The sequence below is a fragment of the Eulemur rufifrons genome, chromosome 3 (assembly GCF_041146395.1).
Source record: "Eulemur rufifrons isolate Redbay chromosome 3, OSU_ERuf_1, whole genome shotgun sequence".
Taxonomy (NCBI): Eukaryota; Metazoa; Chordata; class Mammalia; order Primates; family Lemuridae; genus Eulemur; species Eulemur rufifrons.
The window spans coordinates 759,098-785,957 of NC_090985.1; the positions used below are offsets into that span (position 1 = coordinate 759,098).

General features: G+C 56.5%; 1 protein-coding gene across 2 annotated transcripts in view; it reads right to left on the reverse strand.

Moving 5' to 3' along the window:
* The window catches only part of RASGRF1 (Ras protein specific guanine nucleotide releasing factor 1), an 82,887-nt gene that overhangs the window by 44,940 nt on the left and 11,087 nt on the right, over positions 1-26,860 (reverse strand). For both annotated transcript variants that reach the window (XM_069466515.1, XM_069466516.1), the window contains exons 2-5: positions 19,229-19,335; positions 14,637-14,784; positions 10,094-10,186; positions 7,533-7,786 (exon numbers count right to left, since the gene is read on the reverse strand). In XM_069466515.1, the coding sequence (XP_069322616.1) occupies positions 7,533-7,786; positions 10,094-10,186; positions 14,637-14,784; positions 19,229-19,335 (602 nt within the window). The remainder of the gene's footprint in view (positions 1-7,532; positions 7,787-10,093; positions 10,187-14,636; positions 14,785-19,228; positions 19,336-26,860) is intronic.

Sequence of the window (26,860 nt, forward strand, 5' to 3'; positions counted from 1 at the left end):
GTTATCTTATTTTTCTATTTAAAAATACTAATAAAATTGGTGACTAATAGTTCAAAGTTACTTTAACTTCCTAAATTTTTCTAAGAGTTGATATTATCATCCATATATATAATTAAAACTTCTAAAAAAAGAAAACAATTCCATACAAAAATTTTTAAATAAAAATATTATAAAATATAAATATTTTATTAAAAATAATTTTGTCTAACTTACTGATTTTTAAAACTACTTTAAAATTCAATATATAAATGGTCATTAAAAATTAAATGGATATAAAAATTAAAGGTTATAAAAGGTTTATAAAAATCTTAACTTACAGTAAAATTAGTTAAAAATTAAATAAATAAATTTATTTATAAAATTTTATTAAAATTAACTTTATCATTAATACACTAATACAATAAAATTTGGTTTTCTCTTTTAAACTAAATTGTCATATGATATTAATAAAAATGACAAAAGATTTTTTATTTACCTTTTAATAAACTACAAAAAAGAAGGGGAAAAAAAGACACAAATTCAACCTCCTTATTAACTTATACTTCAGTCTGTCTATTAGGTCTTATACTTGTTTAAAAAACTGAGTCTCCTCTCTCTTAAAAAATAAGAGTTTTAGGTTTTTTTAAAAAATATATATATTTAAATTATCATTTTGACTATAATTTTATAGTAACCTACAATCTTACTTCATGACTGCAAGTGTCTTATGATAAACAATTCATGACTTCCTACTTTTTAAACTTTCACTAAAATTTAAGGTTACTAAAAATAAGAATTCTACTCAATATATATAATTGTATACATAAGGTGTACCAAAGAATATTTTTAACAAAGAGAATTATAAAAAAACCCAGAATGTGTTCTTATTAAAATATATATAACTTTGTCTAATTCAGAGGTTATTTAAAAGTTAAATCAAAATAAATTTAATAAAAAATAAAAACAAAATTCCACTTGTGAGTAAAAAAAGATATAAAAAGACAATAAATATAAAAATATATTTTTTTGATAAAAAAGTTAAACAGAAAACATAATATAAAAAAAAGATCTCACATAAAATTTTTTTGTCCTAAAATGACTGGTTATTTAAAAAAAATGTTAAGACAAAACAAAAAGTTTTTAGACATGTTTTATAGATAAATATATAGTACATACAGATTGAGATAAAGTTTATAAAAAAATTTATTAAAAAATTGACTAAAACAAAAATTTCTGTTAATAATTTACTATTAATACAATGACATAATATACTCATTTTAATTCTATAATGTTTCCTTTTTAATTTAAAAAGCTAACACACTACAAAACGTTTTTCTTTAATTTTGGTAATTGACCTTAAAAAAACAAAAATTTTATACTTTATCAGATAATCCCTATACTCTCTTTATTAAGTTTTGACTAACTAAAAAAACTAAACTTTAAAAGGGTTAAGATTTACACCCATATAACTTTATCACCTTTAAAATCTTTTAATGACTATCTCTTGGTTAAATAAATGACCCTTATTTTATAGTGGGTTGTGATTATATATAAACAAATATGTTAAACCTTTAATATCTGACAACTTTTCCAAAACTAAAATTCTAAATCCAGCCTTTTGACCTTAAACTAACTTTTTATATATTAGGGCCACTAAAAGTCTAAGACAGACATTAGATTCATTTAATATGTCAAAACCATACAGGGAACATTGTCAAATATAAAATGATGTTTAACTTTCTTTAGACTATATTATTAATATATATTCCAATATTATAAAATATTGACATGTCTTAGTATATATCATCAGTAATAATTATGATTATTATATGTTACCATATAACACAAAAATAACCAATTTCGTTTATCAATTGTCTCTAACCATGGCTAGTCCAAGTTCCACCATCTTTAAAAAATTGTTATTTTACTTTAATTCATCTCAAAAAGTGGTTCTTCAAATCAACGACTCAATGCCCTTCACCATAGCAACAAAGAAAATAAAGTACCTAGGAATACATTTAACTAAGGAGGTAAAAGACCTCTACAGGGAGAACTACAAAACACTGAGGAAGGAAATCGCAGAGCACGTAAACAGGTGGAAAACCACACCATGCTCATGGATCAGGAAAATCAACATTGTTAAAATGTCTCGAACTCCTGACCTTGAGTGATCCACCCGCTTCGGCCTCCCAGAGTGCTAGGATTACAGGCGTGAGCCACCGAGCCCGGCCCATTGTTAAAATGTCTATACTGCCCAAAGCGATCTACAGACTCAATGCAATCCCTATTGAATTACCAACATCATTTTTCACAGATATAGAAAAAATAATTTTATGCTTTGTATGGAACCAGAGAAGACCCCATTTAGCAAAAGCAATTTTAAGCAACAAGAACAAAATGGGAGGTATTAATTTACCAGACTTCAAATCATACTACAAGGCTGTGGTTATTAAAACAGCTTGGTATTGGCACAAGAACAGGGACACAGACCAGTGGAACAAAACTGAGAATCTAGATATAAAACCATCCTCATATAGCCATCTAATCTTTGACAAAGCAGACAAAAACATACTCTGGGGAAAAGAATACTTATTCAATAAATGGTGCTGGGAAAACTGGATACCACATGTAGAAGACAGAAACAGGACCCACACCTTTCACCTCTCACAAAAATCAAATCACAGTGGATAACAGACTTAAACCTTAGGAGTGAAACTATTAGAATCCTAGAAGAAAATGTGGGAAAGACTCTTATAGACATTGGCCTAGGCAAAGAATTTAAGAAGACGACCCCAAAGGCAATCACAGCAACAACAAAAATAAATAAATGGGACCTGATTAAATCAAAAAGCTTCTGCACAGCCAAAGAAACTGTCATGAGAGTAAATAGACAACCTACAGAATGGGAAAAAATCTTTGCATACTACACATCCAATAAAGGACTGATAACTAGAATCTATTTAGAACTCAGGAAAATCAGCAAGAAAAAATCAAACAACCCTATCAAAAAATGGGCAAAGGATATGAACAGAAAATTTTCAAAAGAAGACAGAAGAATGGCCAACAAACATATGAAAAAATGCTCGACATCTCTAATCATCAGGGAAATGCAAATCAAAACCACAATGAGCTATCACTTAACTCCAGTGAGAATGGCCTTTATCAAATGGCCATAACAACAAATGTTGGCGTGGATGAGGAGAGAGAGGAACACTCATACACTGCTGGTGGGACTGCAAACTAGTGCAACCTCTGTGGAAAGCAATATGGAGATACCTTAAACAGATTCAAGTAGACCTGCCATTTGACCCAGCAATCCCACTATTGGGCATCTATCCAAAAGAACAAAAGACATTCTATAACAAAGATATCTGCACCTGAATGTTTACAGCAGCACAATTCACAATTGCAAAGATGTGGAAACAACCCAAGTGCCCATCAACACATGAGTGGATTAATAAAATGTGGTATATGTATGCCATGGAGTTCTACTCAGCTATAAGAAACAATGGTCATATTGCACATCTTGTATTTTCCTGGAAAGAGTTGGAACCCATTCTACTAAGTGAAGTATCCCAAGAATGGAAAAATTAGCACCACATGTACTCACCATCAGATTGGTTTCACTGATCATCACCTAAGAGCACATTCAGGAATAACATTGATCCGGTGTCGGGCAGATGTGCGGGGGTGGGGGGGATGGGTGTAACATACATGATGAGTGCCATGGGCACTGTCTAGGGGATGGACACGTTTGAAGCTCTGACTGGGGGGGGGGAGCAAGGGCAATATATGTAACCTAAACTTTTGTACCCCCACAATATGCTGAAATAAGAATAAAAAAAAAAAACCTAAAAAAAAAAAGTGGTTCTTTCTAACTAAGTCCAAAGTTAGCTTCTTCCAGTAAAGTCATGAAAAGGACTGATAAATCCACTTAAATACTAGTTTCTACTATCTTTAGAAATTACATACCATTGAACTAAAACAAACTTCCAGGACTTTAATTTTAATTAAAAAACTGATATGACCATAAATATAACTAACTCAACCTCATGAGACCAAACTAATTTTCACAAAGAGACTTTTTATTTAAACATTACTAATTTTTTTATTTCCCAGAGTCCTGACAAATTTTAAGTAAATAACAAATTTCCCTAATCTCTGGGACCTTAAAACCATGAAATCTGCCAAAGCCCTGTTCAAATATCCTCCCTCTAGACCCAGGGACTATCACAAAAGAGGGGGTCATATAAAATTATAAGGGCCAATTCTGAGGGATAAAATTAGTTTAGACCCTCCAGATCAAAGAGCGACACACAAAAGCCTAAAAAAAATACTAACTAAAATACTTTGTTTCCTATAGACTTAAAACTTCCCGAGTATAATTTTTCCTCAGTTACAGATTTATACAAAAAAATAATAAATAATTTATCAACCACCTTAGTATAAATTACTAAAAGACTAAAATATCGGGACGCAGTAAGTGTCTAAATTCCCTTACCTTAAATGTTAATAATACTTACATTTACTAAAAGTCTACCATTAAGCCCAAAAATATAATAACTCAACACTTATAGATAAATTAGTTTTATGGCCTTGCCTTTGGCATTTTAAATTTTACTGGTATGTCACCTGGAGGGTTTTATAATGTTAATGAGTGCCTGTCCACCTCCAGTCCTATTTAGCCTAAAATATTTAATTAACTATAAGCCCCTTTTGGCTCTTCAGTCCTCTTGGCCACAAGGGTCCCACCGAGGGACTGGATGGACCCAGGGCAGGTACCCACACCACCCTGGTAACAGATAAAACAAAAGTTTGGCCATAGATACTGTCTCTGACATACCTTGGCCAAAAGGGGGGGAATTGTGAACTAAAACAAAATTTTTTTTTTTTTTTTATATTCTTTTTTTTTTTTTTTTTTTTTTTTGTTGTTGTTGTTGAGACAGAGTCTCACTTTGTTGCCCAGGCTAGAGTGAGTGCCGTGGCGTCAGCCTAGCTCACAGCAACCTCAGACTCCTCGGCTTAAGCGATCCTACTGCCTCAGCCTCCCGAGTAGCTGGGACTACAGGCATGCGCCACTATGCCCGGCTAATTTTTTCTATATAGATTTTTAGTTGTCCATATAATGTCTTTCTATTTTTAGTAGAAACGGGGTCTCGCTCAGGCTGGTCTCGAACTCCTGACCTTGAGCGATCCACCCGCCTCGGCCTCCCAGAGTGCTAGGATTACAGGCGTGAGCCACCGCGCCCGGCCTAAAACAAAATTTTAAGGCTCACTCCCCACACTGGCTGACTAAATGGACCCCCCTGTGGCCAAAGGAATATCCTAAAACTAATTGGCCTGCCAGGAGGAGGGAGGTCAGACATATCTTATCATGCCCCCTCCCTTCCTGGGGACATCCTTTGTAACGCATTAACAGGTCTAAGGGTATGCAAGACAAACCTACAGGCCCTCAATTTACACAACAAATCTATGTCTGGTGGCTTGTTCTGAAAAACAGCAACTATGTTAAAACATTCCAAGCCTTTAGACAAAGCTTCATGTCTTTAACCAATTACAAGCCAAAAAATCTTTAAACCCACCTATAACCTGTAAGCCTCCACTTGGAGATGGCCCACCTTTTCGGGCCAAACCAATATATGATTCCGACGTATTGATTTATGACTTTACCTATAACCCGTCTCCCTGAAATGTATAAAACCAAACTGCAACCCAGCCACAGGGAGTCCACCTGCTCAAGGCCTCTTGGGCATGGCTCCGGGCCATGGTCCTCAAATTTGGATCAGAATAAATCTCTTTAAAATTATTTTACAGAGTTTGGCTTTTTTTCCATTGACAAGGTCGACCTCTGTTTCTTTTCAAGGTCCTTATTGAAAACATCGGTCTGGTGAGATGGCAAAAGCCCCTTCCCTCCCCCCCATTCCTTCTCAGTTCAAGACATCTGCCCGGATCCATTCAGTTCTTAAAAGATAAAAATATAAAATCCTGTTGTGTTTTATCCCAAACATCTTTTGAACAAATACTGTGGGCTGCATGAATCTTCCTAATCGAAGATTCCAGGTTAAAAGAATTCCGTTAGAGATCAATCAACGCAGTGTCACAAAACTAGGGAAAGATAAATAAAGGCAAAAGGACACCTTTCTGTCTTAGTGATGGTGGTGAACAGTTACCAGAAGTTTGCAGTTGAGGCCTGAAATGCAAGAAAGACACAACGTAGAAATCTAACGACGCCTCCTGAACTGTTCCTCAGTGGGGGATCATGGCCGAGCCCCCAGGGGCTCTGTCTGGAGTGTCCCATTGCAGGGACGTCTGGGACGTGCAGACCCGCTGGAAGTGCGACAGTGCAGCCCCCGCCCCCCTGTCTCAGGCCCTGGAATCCGGGAACCCGCCGAGCCAGCCAGGGCTACTCAGGAAGGAACATGCTCTTCATACTTTTCAGCCAAATTTCAGGTCACTGAATCTACAAAACCCACTTGGAATTTCTGGGTTAAATGTTACCTGATTTCACACAAGAAAATAATACTTTCTCTGTTTTAGTAAATGCATAGAAGCATTTATTTAATGTTTAAAAACTGTGTTCAACCTGTCTATTCAAAAGCAACCCCGTGGGGCCCAGCGACTCAGTTTCCACAAGGTCTTGGGAGGCCAAGACTGTTCCTCCTCCTGCCCACTCCGCCCTGTCACCCACATCAGGGTGTCAGCCGGTCCCACCAGACAACTGTCAGCTCTGTGGCCCAATCTCTCAGGCCCACGTCTGACCTGTGACCTCATCGGCCTTCCCCGGACGTGCCCAGGCCCCGACGCGCGGCGGGTCCCCTGCAGGGGCAGGAGGGGCCCTGGGTCCTGGTGTCTCGCGCAGCCCTGGGCGAAGGGCCTGTGGGGTCGGCGACACGCCCGGCTGGGCCACGTCCCGGCACAGGAGACTCACCGGTACCCGCGCTCTGCCTGCGTCTCCACTCCTGTTGCTCTTACCCAGTTTACTCAGTTTTATCGCCGGCAAAAAGCTCGCTTAGACCGTTTCCTGAGAAAATCCTTCTAACAGGCGGTTGCCGGCGGAGGGGCAGCGTCACAGTCGCCGCGGGGACAGCGGGGCTTTACAGGGGGCCGAGGGGCTGGGCATTCTGAACCTCAGGCCTCACGACGGCATCAGAGAGGGACGGGACGTACCTCGTTTAACTTCTGTAGCTTGATTGACGGCCCTTACGCACTTAAATTGGCGCGTTGGCTGGAATAATTCTTTGCAGCGGGGGCTGCGTCGCCGCCTCCCCCAGGTGGTGACAGAAACCGCGTCTCCAAACACGGTTCCGTGTCCCCGGGGACAGGGCTGCCCCGCTGGGAACCGCGGTTCGGACTGCGCCACGCGTGCCTCCCTCTGCCCCTGCCCCAGGCCCCACGGTCGTCGGGGCCGGCGGCTTTTAGCCACGTGCTCCTGGACAGCTCCCTTCCTCCCTGGGCCTCAGTTTCCCCATCTGCACTTGGGGGAACCGGACGAGGGCTCGCTCGGCGTTTGGCTCGGTGCCGCGGCCGGTGCGCGACAGGCCCCGCGCGCTCACCTGTTCAGGAAGATGCTGCTGACGTCGTCGTGCGTGATGGGCGGCTTCTTGGAGCTGGCGGCCATGCGCAGCGGGCGCAGGAAGTTGTTGACCAGGATGTGCAGCTGCTGCACGTACTCGGCCTCGGCCTCCAGCATGCTGAACACCACCTGGTTCCGCTTGCGCATGCTGTCGGCGTGCGGCGACCGGATGTAGTCCTGGATGATGGTTTTCCACTTCCGCCGGCACAGCCAGCCCCGCAGGAAGCTCTGCACCTGCGGAGACCCGGGGGCTCCCGTTAGACCGTCTCTGCCGCCCGGTCGTTCCGGGCTGTGAGCGCCCCGAGGGCGGGGACCGGCTTTGTCACCCCTGTGCCGGGCACACGGGGACAGAGCTCAGACGTGCCCAGGCCTGGCTCTGCTGCCTGCGTGACACGGCGTGTCACCCACACGCCGTCTGGTCCCTCGGAGCCGATTTCCCGTCTGTGAAGCGGGCTAGGGGGTCACGGCTGGGCTGGGACGAGGCCCAGACCGACCGTCTCTGCACAGCTCGTGAGAAACGCAGGTTCTCGGGCCCAGCCCAGACCTCCGCGTCCTAGCAAGACCCGGGTTGCTGTGAGGCGTTCACTGAAGGAGGACACGTGTGGCCCCAGGTCCCTGCGGCGGGTGGCCGGGCTGCGCTGGGCCCGGCTCACACCCTGTCCCGTCTAACGACGCGCCCGAAAGCCCAGAAGTTTCAGTCAAAGCTCGTCTGGGTAGAGGGCGACTATCAGATTGAACAGAACACGGCCAATTAGTTAATCCCATGCTTGGCCCCACCACAGCCTCTGGGTCCCGGCGCCCGCCTGCAGCCTCCCCGCCCGTCCTCCCGGCTGCGGACGAAGCGAACGAAGCCTTGACTCGGTTTCCCTGGAGTCGGCTGCTCGGAGGGGCCTCGTGCTGCCCAGGACCCGGCAGGGGCCCCGACTCACACGTGCACAGGTTGTTCAGAGCCGCAGGGCCTCCGAGGAGCCTCCCGGCCTCCCGCCCTTCACGCAGCGGAGCAAGGAGGCACGCAGGGCCGCGGGGCGAGGGAGTTGGGGGCTACTGGGGACCGAGCAGAGGTGCACCCCAAAATGTTCTCCCCTGCAGGGGGCACTGGCCCCCCAGGTGCTGCCGGCCAGGCACAGACCGGCTGGCCAGGACGGTGCGCGGCCAACACAGCCCGCCCAGGCCCCGCGCGGTCCCGAGGAGGGCGGGGCTTTCTCTGCGGCTGCAGGAAGGTGGACTCAGAGCGGTGGGAGGGCGACTCCCGCAGGCCTTTGACACCGTGACCCACCCGGAATTGGAATCGCTGCTCCAAAGGGAGGGGTGGGCCGGGGAGCCCAGTGGGCAGGCCAAGCGTCCCTGCCGTGGGGCCTGGCTCAGACCTGGGTGACAATTCCCAGTGCCCGTGGAGGCCTGGCAGGTCCGAGAGGTGCGAGAAGCGGGTGGGGGGTGTGGTGGGGCTGCACCTCCTGCCGGGGGCGGCTGCCGGCGTGTGTGGGAGGTCCCGGGGCTGCTGGGCCTTCTGTTTCTCCTGTGACCAAGGACACGGGCTCCGGACCTGGGAGGCCAGGTTTGAAAGTCACCCTGCAAACACTTTGCTGTGCAACCTCGGCAAAGTTACTTTGCCTCTCTGTGCCTCAGCTTCCCCATGTATGAAGTGGAAACAACAATAAACCTCGGAGGGATTTAGTAGGATTGAATTCATCTGCATAAAGCTCCTAAATAGTGCCTGGCACATAGAAAGTGGTCAATAAGTGTTAGCTATTTCTATTTTTGAGAAGCTAAAAATCCAGATTTTTGTGTGATGTGTTTAGCTTTTAAGGCACTGGCACCAAACTGAAAGGAAAAAATGAAAAACCCCGTGGGGGCTGCAAACCTGCCACACACTGGGGCGCTGGGGCCAGTTTGCAGTGTCTGGTGCGGACGGTGCTGGGTCCCTTTGTGCTCTCAGCAAACAGGGTCTCTGGTTTCACCCGCCTTCCTTAGGGTGAGTCAGGCTCCCTGCCCTGAGTCTGCCAAGTGCAAACACGGCCACACTCCTCCCCTCTGCCACGCCACCACCGGAGGGCCACGGCATGTCACCACCCGGCCACAGGCGGATCCCTGGCACCTTCTGCACTGACAGCGTAAAACAGTGGGGCCGGCTGTGGGGTCCAGTGAAGGCCTGCGGGGACTCGGGCAGTTGCAGGAGTGGGGTGTGGGTGACAGCAGAGGCACTCGGGGGAGTGACGATGGAGAGGTGGCCGAGGGGTCCTGGTGAGGAGCGTGGCAGGGAAAGCTCTCAGCGGAGAGTCCCAGCCCTTTCACTCCTTCCTCTAGGGGAACCTCAGCTTTCTCGACTACAAAACGGGGCCGAACCACCCTGGCCACAGGGATATCGGGAGAAAGAGCGGGACGAGGGGCTGTTGGGGGTCACGGCTGTTGGCTCTGTCCCTGGGGCTGGGCTGGTGGGTGGGGGCGTCCCTGGGGGCAGCGGGGCAGTGCGGAGGCACTTCCGGCCTCGGAGGGCTCTGAGAGACACAGAGCTTGGAAGGGCGACAGAGGGAAGGTACAGACCTTCTTAATTTTCTTGATGTCACTGTCTTCGTCATTGGGGGTGACAGTCTGGGTGGACTGGATGCGCTCGTTGTCCTTGAGCAGGGACGCGATCTGCAACAGAGACATAGTGGGCTGCCAAGAGGGGCCCTGCTGGCGGAGACCCCCCGACCCTCCGCTGGCAGAGACCCCTGACCCTGCCCCCCCACCGGTGGAGACCCCTGACACCCCGCTCGTGGAGACCCCGAGCCCCTGCTGGCAGAGACCCCCCAACTGCTCGCTGGTGGAGACTCCAACCCCCCGCCCCCCGCTGGCAGAGACCCCCGACCCTGCTCCCCCCCGCCCCCCACCCCGCCGGCGGAGACCCCCTCCCCCCGCTGGCGGAGACCCTAAGCCCCCGCTGGCGGCCGGAAGTCCGCGTCCTACTCTGTGCATCCCGGTCACGAGCCGGACGGCCCCAGACAGCTGGGGACAGCAGGGGCAGCGCCGGAGCTGGGCTGTCACCCTCGGTGGCCGTGGACGAGGCCCTTCCCCGCGTGGTCTGCAGCCGCCTCACTTGCGATCGGAGAGCTTTGGCCTAGTCTGTCTCCTCCTCACTCCAAACCGTCAGCGCCTTTATTTTTAAACGTTATTGTGGTAAAAGGTAAGTGACATTTTAACGATTTTAAGTGTGCAGTTCAGCGGCGTTAAGTACATCCTCATTGTGCAGCCAGCGCCGCCGTCCGTCGGTCTCCAGGACTCTCCATCCTGCAGAACAGACGCTCGCAGCCACCGAGCGGCGACCGGGCCCCGAAACCACATCCCCTTCCGTCTCTCTGACCTGGACCCGCCAGGGACCTCTCTGAGCAGAATCGCGCCGTGTGTGTCCTTCCGCGACCGGCCGGCGTCACTTAGCACAGGGTCTTCGCGGTCCTTCAGGCTGCTACGTGTCAGGACTCCCTCCCCCGTCAGGGCCGAGCGATTTTCCACCGTGTGCAGATCACGTTTGTTTATCCGCCCATCCGCCAATGGCACCTGCGTAGCCTCTTTATGTTTCCAAACAAAGCTGTGCTTGGCAGGAGTCGGAAAGGGCAGGTGGCCGGGCGGCCCTGCTGGCTCGGCTCTGCGCACCCGGCCCGGCCCAAAGCGCGTCTTACGGCGAGAGCCTCTCTGGAGCACGGCCCGGAAGCTGCGGGCCAGGAAAACGGCGCAGCCCTCGGAACGCACATTCGCACTGCTCTAAACCCCCCCATTTGCCTAATTCGGGGATCAGAGGGGTGCTCGTAGCTTCAAGAGCAAAACCAAGGGTGGTGCCTGGAAGAAGGTGCACTTGGACCTGCACCGCGGCCAGGGACCCCCGGGCTCCGCAGGCGGACGGGCCGGCGGGGTGTCCTGGGTGGGGCCCCCACCCCCTGATTCCGTGTCCTGCGTCGGGGCTCCCAGGCACCGGGGACTTTCCCGCTAAAATGCTGCACCTGCCCGTTGACTCTCTCACCTCTGCCGTGAGCTCTGTGGGAGACGGGCCGGCCGCAGGTCATTCGGGGACGTGCTCCCAGCCACAGCACAGGCCGGGACCCAACATGCACTTGTCGGTTACACAGTAAGTGAATTAAAGCAAACTCGGAGCAACAGCAGCAACAAAGCGTTCACCAAAGGAAAGCTCCGCAGTCGCCCAGCCCCGCGAGCTACAGACAGGAGCTCAGGGGATGCTACAGACAGCCGCCAAGCCAGGCACCGCTCTCTCCAGAGCGCGCGGCTCCGCCCCCAAGGCCACTTGCTGACGGCAGAATGAATGGCTTCGCCCAGCGGAACAGTTACCTGGTCTCCACTTCTCGGTTGCTAAAATTACCCTAGCTGTGATTCAGGAGCTGCTGAAAATACCCAACTGGGAAATATTCAGCGTAGAGATGGGCTTTTCTCCTCTCCCGTTTTGATGCTCCGAGAACATCTGCACGCTGAAATAATGCCTGACTCTTTGACGTACACTCTACAGGGCTTAGACACACACACACACACACACACACACGCATGTGCACACGCACACACACACACACGCTCACTCGCGACCTGCCCCAGCACCGGAGGGCTCTGCCCTTTGCACCTGTGCTCTGGCCTACGGATCCCCGAAACCTTCCAAGGCCGTGTGCGACCTGAACCCCGACCTCCCGGCTGCAGCCTGACTCACCTCCCGACCCGGGTGCACAGCACAAGCTCCTACACGACCACGTCCTGCCACGGCCAGACCGGAAAGGCAGAAACGCCCATCCTCGTGCCGCCCCTCCCCCCCACAGCCTGGCCCCATCCGCCCGTGGAGTCCCGCTGTGCACCAGCTCCGTGCCAGGCAGCAGGGACGGAGTCATGAGGGACACAGCCAGCTCCCGTGTGGCAGGCTGAGCACGGATGCGCCATGGGAGCACACGGCAGGGAGCACGCTCTGTGCCAGGAGTCTCCGAGGGCGAGGATTTGAGCGTAGATGAACCAGGTGGGAGCGTGGGCGCAGGAAGGACCTTCCAGACAGAAGTGCCGGCTTGTGCACGGGCCGGGAGGCAGCACGGTGCCCAGCCCTGGAGCACTGGTCTGTCCCTGCCGTGACTGGGAGGAGGGGGAGGCCAGTGGGTGGGTGGCCTTGAGTCCTCATGAGCGAGTAAGTGGATGGATGACACCAGACGCCCTCGAGCACGAAGCTCCTGTCTCGTCCTGGGGCCAGATTCCTTCCCTGGCCCCTTTTGGGGGCTCGGTTTGGATTCAGGGATCTGTGCTGGGCTAGGACAAGACCCCAGGGCTTGTCCCAGAGTGGACTGGTCCCAGAATGAACCAGGTGGGCTGCAGAGTGACCAGCCCACCTGGGCTCCAGGGGCCCTGAGGGGAGAGGCTGCCAGTCAAGGGAGACTGGCAGGCAGACAGGAAGGCCCTTCTGGCTGTGTGAGCTCAGGCAGGTGACTTGGGCTCTCTGAGCCTGGCGGTGTGTGAAACGGGGCCGGTCCCAGCAGTATGGTGGGGATGGAGGAAGAAGCGTGTCTGAAGGTGGCTGCCGTGGGCTCGGGCAGGTGGTGGAATCTGGAATTTCTGTTGTTACTGTTAGTTCAGAGCTTTGCTGCCGTGGGACAAGGGGACTTGTGGCTTTAGATCCCTGAACCTTCCAGCAGAGCTGGCTTCACAAGTGTGTCATGGGGTCCCCCACGCAGAAGGCCCCACACTTGGGGTTTCAAGCTCTGAGGCTGAACTTCTTAATCGTCTCCTCCTTGACTTGTATTTTCTAAGTGGGGTCCGATGGGGCCGCAGAGCACCCCCAGGGGCTTGGGCCTCAGCTCACATGTGTCCCCCTTCCTTTCTCCCCAGCTCCCCGACGGGCTCCTGGCTGCTGGCTACACACAGCCTGGTACCCCAGGCCCCAACACCTCCACTACCCTCCGCCTGGGGAGCACCTGGGTTGAATCAGCGGGGGGGGGGGGGACCCACAGTCCACGCCCCCTCCCCCCCCCCCCCCCGCCCTCAGCAGGTGCCTTGGTGCAGGGGCAGTGTGGGGTCAAGTGCACCCCATGGTGCCTCAGGGCAGGGCAAGGTGACAGCCACCCCTGCCGGCAGGCAGTGCCACGGCGCACAGGTGGTGGCCTGGCGCAGGTCCCAGTGCGCACAGGCAGGAGGGTCAGGGAGGCTGGAGGGTGGGGCTGGGTGCTGCCCGGGGGCCACGGGTGGGGCGTGGCCGGCAGGAGGAGGAGACTGACTGCCCTGGGCTGGGCCTTGCATTTTCATCTTGCACCGGGCCCTGCAACCTATGAACCGACAAATTCCAGGCCTGTGTTTCACTTTCCCCTCCTCAGCTCAGCGTCCACAGCCCTCGTATGATGTGGCCAGATGGGTCTGAGCGCACCGGTGGTGAGTGGGAGAGAGACACCAGATCATTCTGGGGCGCAGCTGGCGAGGGGCTTCCGGGACCGAGAGCCGGCACGTCCAAGCCGTGATGTGACTGGGATCACCTGGGATGTGGTTGAAACGCAGATTCCGATTCAGGAGGTCAGAGAGGAGCCGAGATTCTGCATTTCCTGAGATGCTGCTTTCAGCACAACTGACGCCGCTGCCGCTTCGGGACCACCCCCAGCTGCCAGGCCGCAGGAGGCCCAGCCCAGTCACGGCGCGGTCCCCGGACTGCGCGGGGACCCCTGCTGGAGCTCTCGCCGTGACAGGCAGAAGGCAGGGCTGCCCTGGAGCTGGGCTAACACCCTCACTCTGACGTCCCCTAGAGTCTGGGCTGATCGTGCCGGATGCCCGGTCAGGATGGTGCCGGCACAGTAACTGGGCACTCGCTGTGAGTAACCTCGCTCAGTCCTCGCAGCCGCGCGGGTGTGCACAGAAAGCCGGCTTTGCGCTGCAGGGACCGAGGCCCGGACAGACCGAGGGACTCATGCCAGGCTGCAGCTGGTGAGTGGCAGAGGAGGGACTAGAACCTGGTCTGACCACAGGACCTTGCCCTCTGCCAGCATCGGCACGTCCTAGGTGTGGAGCTGGCAGTGCCGTGGCTGGAAGCTGGGCCCTGCCGGCCGTGTGAGCCCCAACCCTGCAGCCACCCCGCCCTGGCCCCAGTCACCTCTGCCTTCAGCCGCTCGATCTCGACCTCCCCGTCCTCGATCTGCCGCCGCAGCTGCCTGGCCACGGTCTTCTCCGTCTCCACGATCTGCAGCAGGTGCAGGTGCTTCTGCATCAGCGCCTCGTGCTCCGTGGCCAGGGCCCTGTAGCTGTGCACAGACGGACACGGCAGGTCAGACGCTGCCTCCGAGTCCCCAGGGATCCACCCGGCACCACCTGGAACTGGGGCTCTCCCGCCTCCCGGCACGAGCAGAGCTCCCAGCTCCCCCATGAGCAGTCGGGGCCTTGACCTGACGGCTGTGGTTGCAGCTGCTCGTCCAGCCCCGTCCCAGCCTCCCCACGGCCCGGCCTCGGGGTCCTCCCGCGGGTCTGGCGAGTGCTCACGCTCTTGCACACGCACCCCTCCGGGGCTTTGCGCAGTTAGATGTTCTGCCTGGAACCTGCCCTCCTCCCTTCCTTTCCCAACCTCCTCCCTCCTCCCTCCCAGCACACCCTGCCGAGGCCGGCTGAGCACCCCGTGTGGGCACAGTCTGTCGACTCGCAGCCTCTCAGAGCGAGGAGGGAGTTCAGGGATCCTGAAAGGCCGACGGTCTCATTTTATAAATGAGGAAACTGAGGCTCAGAGAGGGGAAGTGACTTGCCCCAAACGACAGTCAGTCAGTGTCAAACTGGAGCTAGAATCGGGCTCCAGCCATGACAACGTCGCTACACTCTGATTGCTTAGTCGTCAGTTTGGCACAGAGTTCTTCTCACTGAAAGGTACACTACAAACACGCTTGGTGTTACGTTGTGTACACGCACACGCACATGCACACATGCACACACACGCACGCGCACACACACACACACACGCACACACAGACACACACACGTGCACGCAAACACCCACAGAGGCATCCCGTCATACTAGAACAACACGCACACGGTGTGAGAGCACGTGTGTCTGTGTGGTAGTAACATACTACAGCACTCACTTGTGCACACAGGACACACGTCACATACATGCAGATAAACACGGCGCTGGGCCAGAGCGGCGGCTCAGGCGTGTGATCTCAGCACTCTGGGGGGGTCACTGGAGCCCAGGGCTGGAGACCAGCCTGACAAGACGCAGCTCACCCTGGTGGCTGCTGTTGATGGTCCTGAGGAAGGTGACCTGATCCCTCCGCAGTGACTGTCCCTGTGCCCCTCTCGGGCTGGAGGGGGGACAGTCCTCTGAGGCCAGCAGGTTGGCCCAGCCCCAGGGCCTGACAAAGGCAGACACAGCTGATGCCCCTGCTGTCCCTTGGCCACGTCCCTCTGGCTTCCAGGAAGGACGTGGAGAGGTTTGGGTCCCAGCAGGGTGGCGTTGGTCCCCAGCTGCTCCTTGTCTGGGGAGGGCGTCTTCCGCGTGTGTGGAATCCAGGCTGCCTGGGCGTTCCTGGGCTGGAGCCGGGGTCTGGGCTCCCACACCCCGTGTGACACAGGGTTCCGCATCCAGGTCTATCAAGTGGGTGGAAGGGACCTGCTCCCCAGCTGGTGCACTGTGCGAGAGGGTCGGGGACACGCAAGGGGCTGTGCGGCCACTGGGCACCCTCGGTGCGGAACACTCTGCCCGGTGGCTGGAGGCCCAGACAGGCTCGGGAGTGAGTATTGATGTCAACTGGGCTATTGTTATTTTTTTGGCTCCTTGTAGCCAGCCCTCAACGGAGTGAATTGCTCGGAGGATGACGGTCCTCTCTGTGGCAGATGGGACTCGCAGGCGGCCCCAGGACGCCCCCCGCCCGCCCACCAGCCTGCCTTGTTTCACGCTGTGGCCGGCTTGTACCCACACGACTCAGTGGACTGTAAGACAGGAGCTTGTCCAGGTGGGTGTGGCCGTGACCCCATCTCCTGAGCCTTTTGCCGTGGAGGGTCTTCCTGGCTGGCCGTGGCCAGGCAGTGGGGCATCCGAGGCTGGGGGGGCCACAAGGCCAGGAGAGAGCAGCCTCCAGGAGCCGAGAGCCGCCCGGGAAATGGGTGTCGGCCCTGCGGCCACGGGCACAAGCCGGGCGGGAGGCTCCTGCCCAGAGCTCCAGGCAAGAGCACTGCTGACCCCCCGGGCAGAGAGAGACCCCCACCCAGCCCGGACTTCTGACCCAAGGACTGGGAGGTAAAAAGTGGGCTCTTTTCAAGCTGCCAGGTTGGTGGTAAGTTTCTTATTCTGTAGCAATAGAAAATGAAAACATTCCCTCTAAACGAATACACGCACATTCATTTTTAAATCTGAGGTTTAATGCACGTATGGAAAGCACAGGTCTCAGTGCAGTTTGACCAGTTTTGACAAACACACACCCCTGATTAGGATAAAGAACATTTCTGTCACCCGGGATGTTCCCTTGGCCCCTCCCCGCCAACGCTCACCCCAGAGCAGCTACGGCTGCCACTTCCATCCCCACGGCCAGTTTTCCTGTAACCGGATCCAGACGGGCGGCGTCCGGCTCTTCGTGCAGGACGCTGGCGTGACAGCCGCCCACCCTGCTGCAGGGTCTGTGGCTGGTCCTTCCTGCCGCCGAGCAGCGTCCGTCCCACGGAGGCCTCGAGCCGGCGCTGGCATCTGCCCGTGGACGGACACCCTGGCCGGTGTTGGACTGCTGTGGGTGAAGCTGCTGAAGGTTTCTGCATACGAGACTTTCCGTGGACATTTCCCATTTCTCTTGGATCGACACTGAGAGGTGGGATCGCTGGGTCACGGAGCAGATGTATGTTTAGCTTTTAAAGCAACTGCCTGACACTTTCCTGAAGTGGTTCTGTACATTTTATATCCGACCAGAGCTGCACGGGAGTCTGAGCGGTTCCGTCCTTCTCCAGCGATGATAGTCGTATCATTTTAGCCGTTCCGCTGTGCAGGTGTCAGTATCTCATTGTTTCTGGTACACTTTTATAGTAGCTGATTTTCTAAATCAATGTGGTCCTGGTTACCAGAACGTATAACACGTTAGGATTCTATAACACGTCAGTGCTCAGAAAGCCCCTTCACATAAATAACTTCATTTGGTCCTAAAAACAGCCCTGTCCTTGTGCCGGGGAGACTTCGTCCACCTGCTCTCCTTGAACCCGGGTTCTTCCTCCCTCGGGTCCAGCCTCCGCGATGCCCACGATTTCCCGTTCAGGTCGTGACTCTGACCTGCTGCCGCCGTGGGGTTCACCCCTGACAGCCCTGCGTCCCGGACGGAAGGTCCAGCACCTCAGCGGGGGTTCGAGATGGGTTGTGGCCGGATTCACCCACCGTCCAGCCCCAGCTTCCTCTGACACCCAACTGTCTCCTCATTCCTGGAATTCTCTTTCCTGCATTAGTGCCTTTATCTAAGGGCTATTTTTTGGCAGAATGGTGTTGAAATGCTCATATCTACACCCATTAAATCTGCCCCCCAATCCTCGTGGTCAGGCCAAGTGTTGCCCCATTTCTGGCTTCCCCAGGTCCCCCCTATGTCCCTGCGTCCCTGCAGGCGGAAGCGGCGTCTCTCTCATGAGCTTCACGCCCAGCACAGCCTTTGAGCCCCGGAGCTGTGTGCAGCTGTCCCCGTCTGAGCACCGGCCCGGCCCGACCCTGCTCAGCTTCTGAGACCAGGTGTGTTCGGGGCACTGTCTACCGTCTTGCTGACCACGCCGTGGAGCCCGGGGGTGCCCACGTTGCGTCCACCGTGCACAGGGCCTGACTTCATTCGCTCATATGTGACAACCTGGCTCTGCAGCCAGGCGGGGCCCTCCTCGAGGACAGAGATGGAGACGGCCTGATCTCGGGGACCAGGGCGTCACTGTCGCCACAGCGAGGGTTCCTGGCGTAGCCCGAGTCAGCCTCGAGGACGGGCCCCGGGACCGTCTGTCCGTCCGCACAGCTGTCATCCACACGCTCCCAGCACTCCCCGTCTGTCCTCCATCTCCCTCTGTCCCTCTGTCCCTCGGTCCCTCCTTCCCCGTCCTCCACACCTGACCCAACCCCCGGACGTCCTCCCTCCACCCTGCACACACTCCACCGAGTCCCCGGCCCGGCTGTGCCTTTGTCAGGCTCTGGGCACATCTTCGGGCGCCAGCACTGCGCAGGAGAGAGACGTGGACACACCAGCTGCCACCGTGCCCGGCTCTGCCAGGGACACACCCACCCGCAAGCCCATCTCTCCCCAGGCGCAAAGCGCCCGTCCTGCCGGGAGCCTCTTCCCTCTGCGGCGGGGCCGTCCTCCCGCGAGTCTCCCTCCAGACACTGCTGAGAATGGGGCGGAACAGGCCGGAATCCGAGTCAAAGCTGAGGCAGGTGTAGCGGGTTCCGTCTCAGGACGAGAAGGGGGTCCGGGGAGGGGAGAGACCAGTCCGTGTTTGCAGCAGCGAGTGGCTGCCCCTGGGTTAGACCCCAGGCCTCAGACCTTGGCAGCCACGAGCCCTTTGCTCGAACCAAATCACACGGCCCCCCCATTCCCCGTGGCCTCAAGGTGCAGCCCAGACCCCAGGCTCCGGGTGGACCCCGCGGAGGTGCTTCCCACGGCTTTTGCTCTCCCCTTTCCATTCCCTCCTCCTGCGGCTGGTTTGTGTCAGAGCAGGGCCCTGGGGTCTCCGGCCGGACCGCGGGAAGGGGACACGTACCTGGCGTGCGCGATGGCCGCCACCCACTCGTCACAGTCCTTCGCGTCCTCCGTCCGCAGCTCCAGGGCCTTCTGGTTCTCGTGGCTGAAGTTCACGGTGAAGTAGTGCTGGGCCGGGGAGAAGACAGCGCCGGTTAGCGGGCGTGTCCTGCCACAGCCCAGCAGCTCACGTCAGCCGGGCATGGCTCTTTGTCTGTGATCATCGGGTTTAGCGGTTTCGAATCCCTGATTAAAAGAGGCTTTTGTACGATGTAACAGAACCTATGCTTAGGATAGTATACGGAGGAAACAAAATGCACAAACCCGTTTGCCGACAAGTTGCAAAAAAGCCAGTTTTAAACAGTCAGGCAGGAGGGAGGCAGGGAAAGCGCCAGGAGAACGTCCGCTTTGGGGACGGGGACCAGTCCAATGCAGGGCGCGGTTGACCCAGCCCCCGACAACGGGCCAAGTGAGCTTCCAGGTCCTGCGGTTGCAGCAATGAACGACCTGTGCCCTGTGAGAGCAACCGGGAGCCCTTCGCTCTTGGGCGCGGGTGGCTTGGAGCTGGAACAGCGCCCAGGCACCTTGCTCCTGCCGGGGAATATCGGGTGGCGACATTCTGCCCAGGGCAGCCTCGGTTCTGGTTTTGCTTCCAGACTTCCAGAGACCCGGCTGTGTCTGTGATGCGTTAGTGTCCCGCTGACCCAGTGGGACGGTGGAGACAGCGGACACACACATGTCTGGGCGCCGGAGTAACCCGGCCGTGGGGCCCCGCCCAGCAAGGAGCCCGCCCTCCGCCCGGCCCCACGGGCAGCCGCCCTGGCCGGGACGGAGCAGAGTGAGGGGAGGGAGAGAGAGGCTGTGGTTTAGCCTTAATTTCTGTTCGGGGTTAAAAAGAGGAGGAGACGCCATTTGGAGGAAGTTTATTTCCTTTTGAGATAAAAAAAATGGCCTTAATAATTAGAGGGTCATTCATAAGTGTGGTTCATATTGCCACGTGTTTCGGATGCCAACATTTGGAAGGCAGAGGTGGCCGGGTCACCTGGGAAACACCACTGTGATACTCCCTGTGGGTGCTCCCTGTGGGTGCTCCCTGTCAGCTCTGACCTGCGCGAGGTGCTCCACGGCTCGCAGTCCCTGCACCTCCATGCACAGCGGGCGTGTTCCTGCCCCTTCCTTGTGTGCCCGTGCGGCAAACGAGACCGCGCCGGTGCCCAGCAGCGAGCAGGCGGCCAACACGTGTTTGCGGTTTGGTCAGTGTTATCCCCGTCTCTGTGACACCTCTCCTGGCAAACCTGGTGGGACGGCACTGCTAAGCCTAACGCAAAGCAGGCGACTTCCTGGCTGTACGTTCTGCCGTGGGCTTGAGGTAAAACAGGGTTACCCACCAGGCCCTGAGCCAGGTAGAAATTAGGGGCAAAGATTGGGGCAGCATCCAAGAAACAGGCGCAAAGCTGTTGAGGGTCTGAACGGCCCATCTTGTGGGTGGCCGGTGGCTGCACCAGCGCTTGCCAAGGACCAGGTGTGCCCTCTCAGGGGACACTCGGAATGCTCCTCCCCCTGTCCGCCACCGCCTGGGACCCTAGGCCGGGCTGTGATGATGCTCACAGGAAGGAAGGATGCAAGGCTGAGGGACCTGGCCTGGAGGTGCCAGAGCCGGAGCCTGTGCAGTCAGTGGTGGATCCTGGCACCCGGGCAAGGTCCCTGTCACCATTCCCTCCACAGGGAGCAGGGCTGCCTCCAGCTTGGGGGGCCCAAAGCTCTGGAGAGAGCCCCCCTCTTGGCTCTGTGAGCCCAGGAAGGCATCACTTCCCTCTCTCTGTTCTGTGCATTTCTCTCTCTCCCCTTCGAGTTCTCTGCACCGGCTACTCCTCTCCCTCTGTCTCCGTTTCTGCCTCTCTCCTCTCTGCCCCTCCCAGGTCTCCCCTTCCCCTTCGCCCAGCGTCTTTCCACGTGGCAGGTGACATCCCCCAGCCAGGGCTGCACCAGCTGCACACGCACCCCCCACACTGGGTCCTTCCCCGGCCCCAGAAGCCTGAACACACATCCTCTGGCCCTGACGCTCACTCTCCTTTCTGGCTGGTTTGTGTGTGTTGGGACAGGCTCTCTGGACACTGGCTCGGTGTGGTCTGCGACTGGGCGTGAGCTCAGGGAGGTGGGGACGGAGGAGCCACTGCCTCTTTGGTTCCAGGCCCCAGTTCCCAAGCCGTGGTGGGGCCAGCCCAGCTCACGGAGCCCTGAGACAGCCGCAGAGAACCAAGCATTGTGCTGCCAGCAGCTGCCTGAGGACCTCACAAGGCAGGTGCCTGGGACAGTCAGGGTGTTCCTGGAGGCTCATGAGAAATAATAATCTTACTGTCAGTTTCTTCCAGGGGAGAATAGTGACCCTGCACAGCCCTGGAGTCTTGAGACGGTCTCAGAGCCTCAGCTGGCGTCGGATCAGATGCAGACTGACCCAGTCGGCCCTGAAAGCTGACCCAGCCTGGGCTTCCCGAGTTGCAAGACAAACCTTGCTCAAGACAAGCCACCACGATGGAGACACAGGCCCGTGGGCCGACTGCCTGCGTCCGGCTGGGCGGCCACCTGCCCTCCGGGGCCAGGCTCGGCCTACAGCTCCGCCGGGCAGGAGCCCCCCAGGAGGGAACCAGGCAGAATAATGCGTTTCTCCTGCAGCACCCCAGCCGGCCCCTCCAAGTGCCCTGGGGCGCTGGGGGGAGTGCGGACCCCCAGGGCCCACCACGCCTTCTGAATCAGGGCCCTGGTAGAGCTGGAATTTCTTTCAAGAGCAGCCGAGGTGGCTCCTTACACACTAACATTTGAGGATGACCAGTGTGGGCCCTTGTCACAGCCCGGAGGCACCGCTCAGCCGGGCTCAGCCCCACCAGGGCAGTCGCCTGGTTGCGAGGACAAAGCCAGCACCCCATGTGGCTTCGTCGGGGCGGGAGGCCCAGGCCACTGCTGCACCTGGAACGTGCCGTGGGCTCCGTGGAAAGACCTCACCGGGCTGCTCGGCCAACTCAGTGCCACGCCGGAGCCTCCCCAGGCCGGAACCTCCCCAGGCCGGAGCCTCCCCAGGCCGGAGCCTCCCCAGGCCGGAGCCTCCCCACGCCGGAGCCTCCCCAGGCCGGAGCCTCCCCACGCCGGAACCTCCCCACGCTGGAGCCTCCCCACGCTGGAGCCTCCCCACGCTGGAGCCTCCCCACGCTGGAGCCTCCCCAGGCCGGAACCTCCCCACGCTGGAGCCTCCCCACGCCGGAGCCTCCCCAGGCCGGAGCCTCCCCACGCCGGAGCCTCCCCAGGCCGGAGCCTCCCCACGCCGGAGCCTCCCCACGCTGGAGCCTCCCCATGCCGGAGCGTCCCCAGGCCGGAGCGTCCCCACGCCGGAGCGTCACCATGCAGCCAGGGACTCACAGGGCCCGAGTGAACTGCAGTTGTGTGAACAGACCAGAGCATCATTCGGGGACGCCCGGGACATGCGACAGGTGCAGGAACACCCAGGGCTGCACCGACTTTGTCGCAGAAGCAGCACTCGGTGGACTCCTGCAGCCACACCGGGGCTCAGAGACGGGCCCGGGACTCCACCTGGGGCTTCCACAGAGCCCAGGACGGGCCCGGAGAGATGGACAACGTGATCCGGGCTCCACCTGGAGTCCTAAGGTGGCCCTAGACACACCGAGCGTCAGAATCACTGTAACAGACCCAGGGTTACTCCAAGGCCTCGCCGGGTGCAGGGACAACCTGGACCGCCCGAGCGTCACGGGGCTCGCCCAGCAGCTCCGGACCAGGGAGTCTCCAAGCTGGCTGTGCACGCTCAGGTGACTCCAACGGCAGCCCAGGCTGAGGACCAGTCACTGGTCTAGACCTTCCCTCGGGCCTCGGCAGGCTGAGAGGATTGATCCAGAAACTGTACCCGTGACGTGCCAGGCTCACAGGAAGGGATTCAGAAATCACACCTCCTTACCTTGGTTGGAGGAAATGTCTGGAACCTTGCAGTGGCCTCAGCTGGGCTGGAGGTTCCCAGGGTCCAGCTCACGCCTGGCCCCAGTCCGCCCTCTCCTACGGTCTTCCCTGGAGCTGACCCGGCTGCAAAACGGCTCCTGCTGCCGAGGCCAGTCTGGGGCTGGACCTCGTGCCCCTCCCGTCTCAGGAGGAGCCTGTGTTTGCAAAGTCCCTGGCGCCGCATCACAGTGAACTCCCACCACTGAGCTCAGCTGGGGGGACCTGGGCGTCTGGAAGCTGGGTGGGGTGGGGGGTGCTCAGCCTACCCTGGCCTCCGCCTCTGCCAGCCGCCCTGGGCTCGCCAGGGGCTCAGGGGTGTCCTGGGGCCTGGCACTGTCGGTGCTGACCCCAAGACAGACCTGAGCAAACCAGGGCGGCAGGTCGCCCTCCGGACGGAGGCAGCGGCTCTCGCCAGGCTGGGGCTGGCTGTACCGCCAGACCGTGTGGCGCTGCGCAGCCTCTGTCTGTCCCCGCCCCGGGTCCTCACTCGCAAACAGGCAGGACCGTAGAGTCTGCCTGGCTCAACTGCACGCAGGTGGTGCTGACAGTGAAAACTAAAGTCCCCACACCTTTTACCCCACCTGAGTGACTCCTCATTCATCAGTTCAACCAGGATGTGTTCAGCCTCCACTACGAGCCAGACCTGGCCCAGCTGGCGGCTCTCGATGGCCACACGCCCCGGCGGTGCGCAGCTTTCAGAAGGGCCCGTGATCCGGCTGACCAGCGGCCGCGGCCACAGCCTCCCACAGCGGCTTCCCCATCAAAGCCTCTCGCAGCCGCCTGGCGGTGACACGCCAACAGTCCTTCCTGCTGCAGCCCAGAGTCTGGGTCCAGCCCGCACGTTAGCGATGTCCAGGGACTCACCGGGGCGCTGACGCTGGGCCTGCCCCTCCATTAAAGCGGAGTGTGGGGGGAGGAGCCCCCAGCTCCCACACAGGCCGGGGGAGGAGCACTGTCACCACCCACAACACAGGACTTGTCCCCTGCCCGCCCGCCCTCTCCCGGACCCACAGTCCCAGGCACCTGCCCCCGGAATGGCCCACCTGGGGGCTCCCGGGGAGGTGGGAGGGGGACACGGAGAGACCGGACCGCTGAGCTGTGTCGAGCTCCGAGTCTCGGTAGAGAGACCGCGAAGGAAGCAGAGGGGTTCCAGGGAGAGCGCGGGCAGGAGACCCGGAACCAGCATGGAGGGCGAGGCCGGGCAGGGCGGTGGTTCGGTCCCGCCGCGGAGACGCAGACGCAGACGTGCGTTTTCTCCCTGGTGCTGAGTTAACGCGCACGCGCACGGCACGCCCCGCCCCCCAGGTGGGCTCCTGCTCCTTTGCCAGAGGCGATTCCTGACCAAGAACTATCTCTGCAGCCTCGGCCCGGCACGGGGCCTTATGTGCTGAACGGTGACTGGATGCGTCTGTCACCACTGCCCAGGAGCCTGGCTTATCCGCTACCTGGCGAACAGCAACAGCCACAAGTGAGCGGCCCTGGCTTTCTCCTTGGCCAGCAGTGGGGCTGGCTGGGGGGCGGGGGACTGGCTGTCCAGAAGCCGCCTGTCCCTCCTAGAGGAGCCGGAGGAGCCTTTCCTGGAACCTGTGCCCCACGGAACCCTTTGGTTTCATACTCTGGGAAGATCTTTCATCATTCCCTAAAATCAGCGTCCCAGGAGTCTGCGTGGGGCCCTGAGGTTGTGGCAGCTGCCAAAGCTTGGAGCCCTCAGACCTGGGCCCGGATGCGTTATTTATTGTTTAGCTTTGGGGGCTTCAGCTGCCTCTTGCTTCTGTGGGCAGTTTCTTCTTTTCCAAAAGGGGGTTGGTGCCGCCCCTCCCAGGGCTGTGTCAGGCAGATGCTGTGAAAGCTCCCGGTTCACGCAAAAGCTCAATAATGTTTTTAAACCACTCGAGCCATTTGCAAGGTAAAGTGATGGGTCTAATCAACCTGCCGGTGGCAGATTACTGGAAAACACACGTGCATGTGTGTTCATATGCACGCACACGCGTGTGCACATGCAGAACACACACAAGACCCAGCCGCTGTCCTGCGGGGGGGGAAGGTACGGGGGGCTCCTGCACGGAGCGGCCACAGCTGTGCCGAGGTCAGCGGACCACTGACCGTTAGCACTTGTGGCCTCCCTGCGGCCTCTTTCTTTCTTATTCTCTCTGTAACTGGCCTCCAGGTTCTCTCTGCTTTTCCTCTTTGGTGCCCTGGAAGCTGTGCCTCCCTGCCCCACGGCCACAACCTGCTTCAAGGCCTCATTGTCACCACCTGGACCATGACACAGCCCTTTGGTCCCTGCCCTGCTCTCGGCCCTCCGGCTCATCCAGCCTTCTGGGAACCCAGACCCGCTGCCTTCCCTGGGGGTCCGGCTCTGGGACGGCCGCCGTCACTCTTGGGCGACCCTCACCCTTGCTAGGTCCCACTCTGCCGCCCTGGGCAGGCCGGCCACCTTCTCCCTGCTGGGGCCTGGCGCCCTCCTCCGAAGTCGACCCTTGGGGCTGAGGTCCCGGCCACTCTGTGCCTATGCCAGATGCCGCCTGATGTCCCGCGCAGAGAGGGCTGTGCTGGAGGGAGCCCGAGGGGTGTGTGCACATGCCCCGGCCCAGACTCCAGGTCCCTCCTCCCCTTCCTTCCCTCAGTAGGGGACATCCCAGTCTGCAGCTCCTGCTCCACCTCCCACTGTCAGGATCCTGGGGGAAGCTACGCTGTGCTGGGCCCCTGCAGGCAGCCCGGACAGCACGTTCCGGTGCTTTGCCGTGACGCGGTGCTCGCTCACGGACACCCGTGCCTTTACCACCCTGTGCCCGGCACGCAGTGGGGGCCTTGCTAGGTACGGCATTTCCCAACAGGGAATACCTTCTGCACCAGCGGGGCCGGGGTTGGCTCCCACACCAACCCGGAAAGGACCCCCCCCCGCCTGCCTGCCCAACCCCCCACCTGACGTGGGTTCACACAGGGGCAGGACCCAGCTCCAAGTGGCTTCTTCCCGCCCACCTCTGACTCTGAGTTCTCAAGTCGGAGACTTCCGGGCCCTGGTGACTGCACCAGGACCTCTGCTTCCTCCCTGAGCGGAGTGCAGGCCCCTGCCCAGGCCCCCGTGTCCTGTGGGGCCTGAGCCCTGCCACGCTGTGGCAGCAACACAGCCCAGACTGATGGGGACCTGCTGCCCCAGCACTCGCTCCCGTCCCCTCCCCCAGGCTGTGCTGGGAGTGCGGATGGAGCAGGTGGGAGGGGACCTGCGAAGCCACTGCAGTGTCAGAGCTCAGGAGCCCCATGAAGCCCCTCTCCCAGAGTCAGCCTTGAATGAGGCCGTGTCTGGGGCCTCAGCCCTCCAATGCGTGTTGTTCAGGCCTTGGGAGCCACAGCCACAGCACAAGCAGGTCCTAGTGGCTGTCACACTTGGCTGGTCCTGCGTGGACACCTTCCAGTCTGTCATGACACCTCAGCCAGCCTGCCCCTCCCCTTCTCAACACCCCCCTCGCTGACGCTTGCTGGGTGCAGGCGTGAGCCGGTCTGAGTGTGTCGAAGACCTGGGTAGAAACGCCTGTGCACAAAGGTGGTTGTTAACTGCAGCAAAACACCGTGAGTTGCCCAAATGTCTCTCAAGAGGGGACTGGCGAAAAAATGATAGCACATCTGCACTGTGGAGGACCACGAAAGGAAAGCT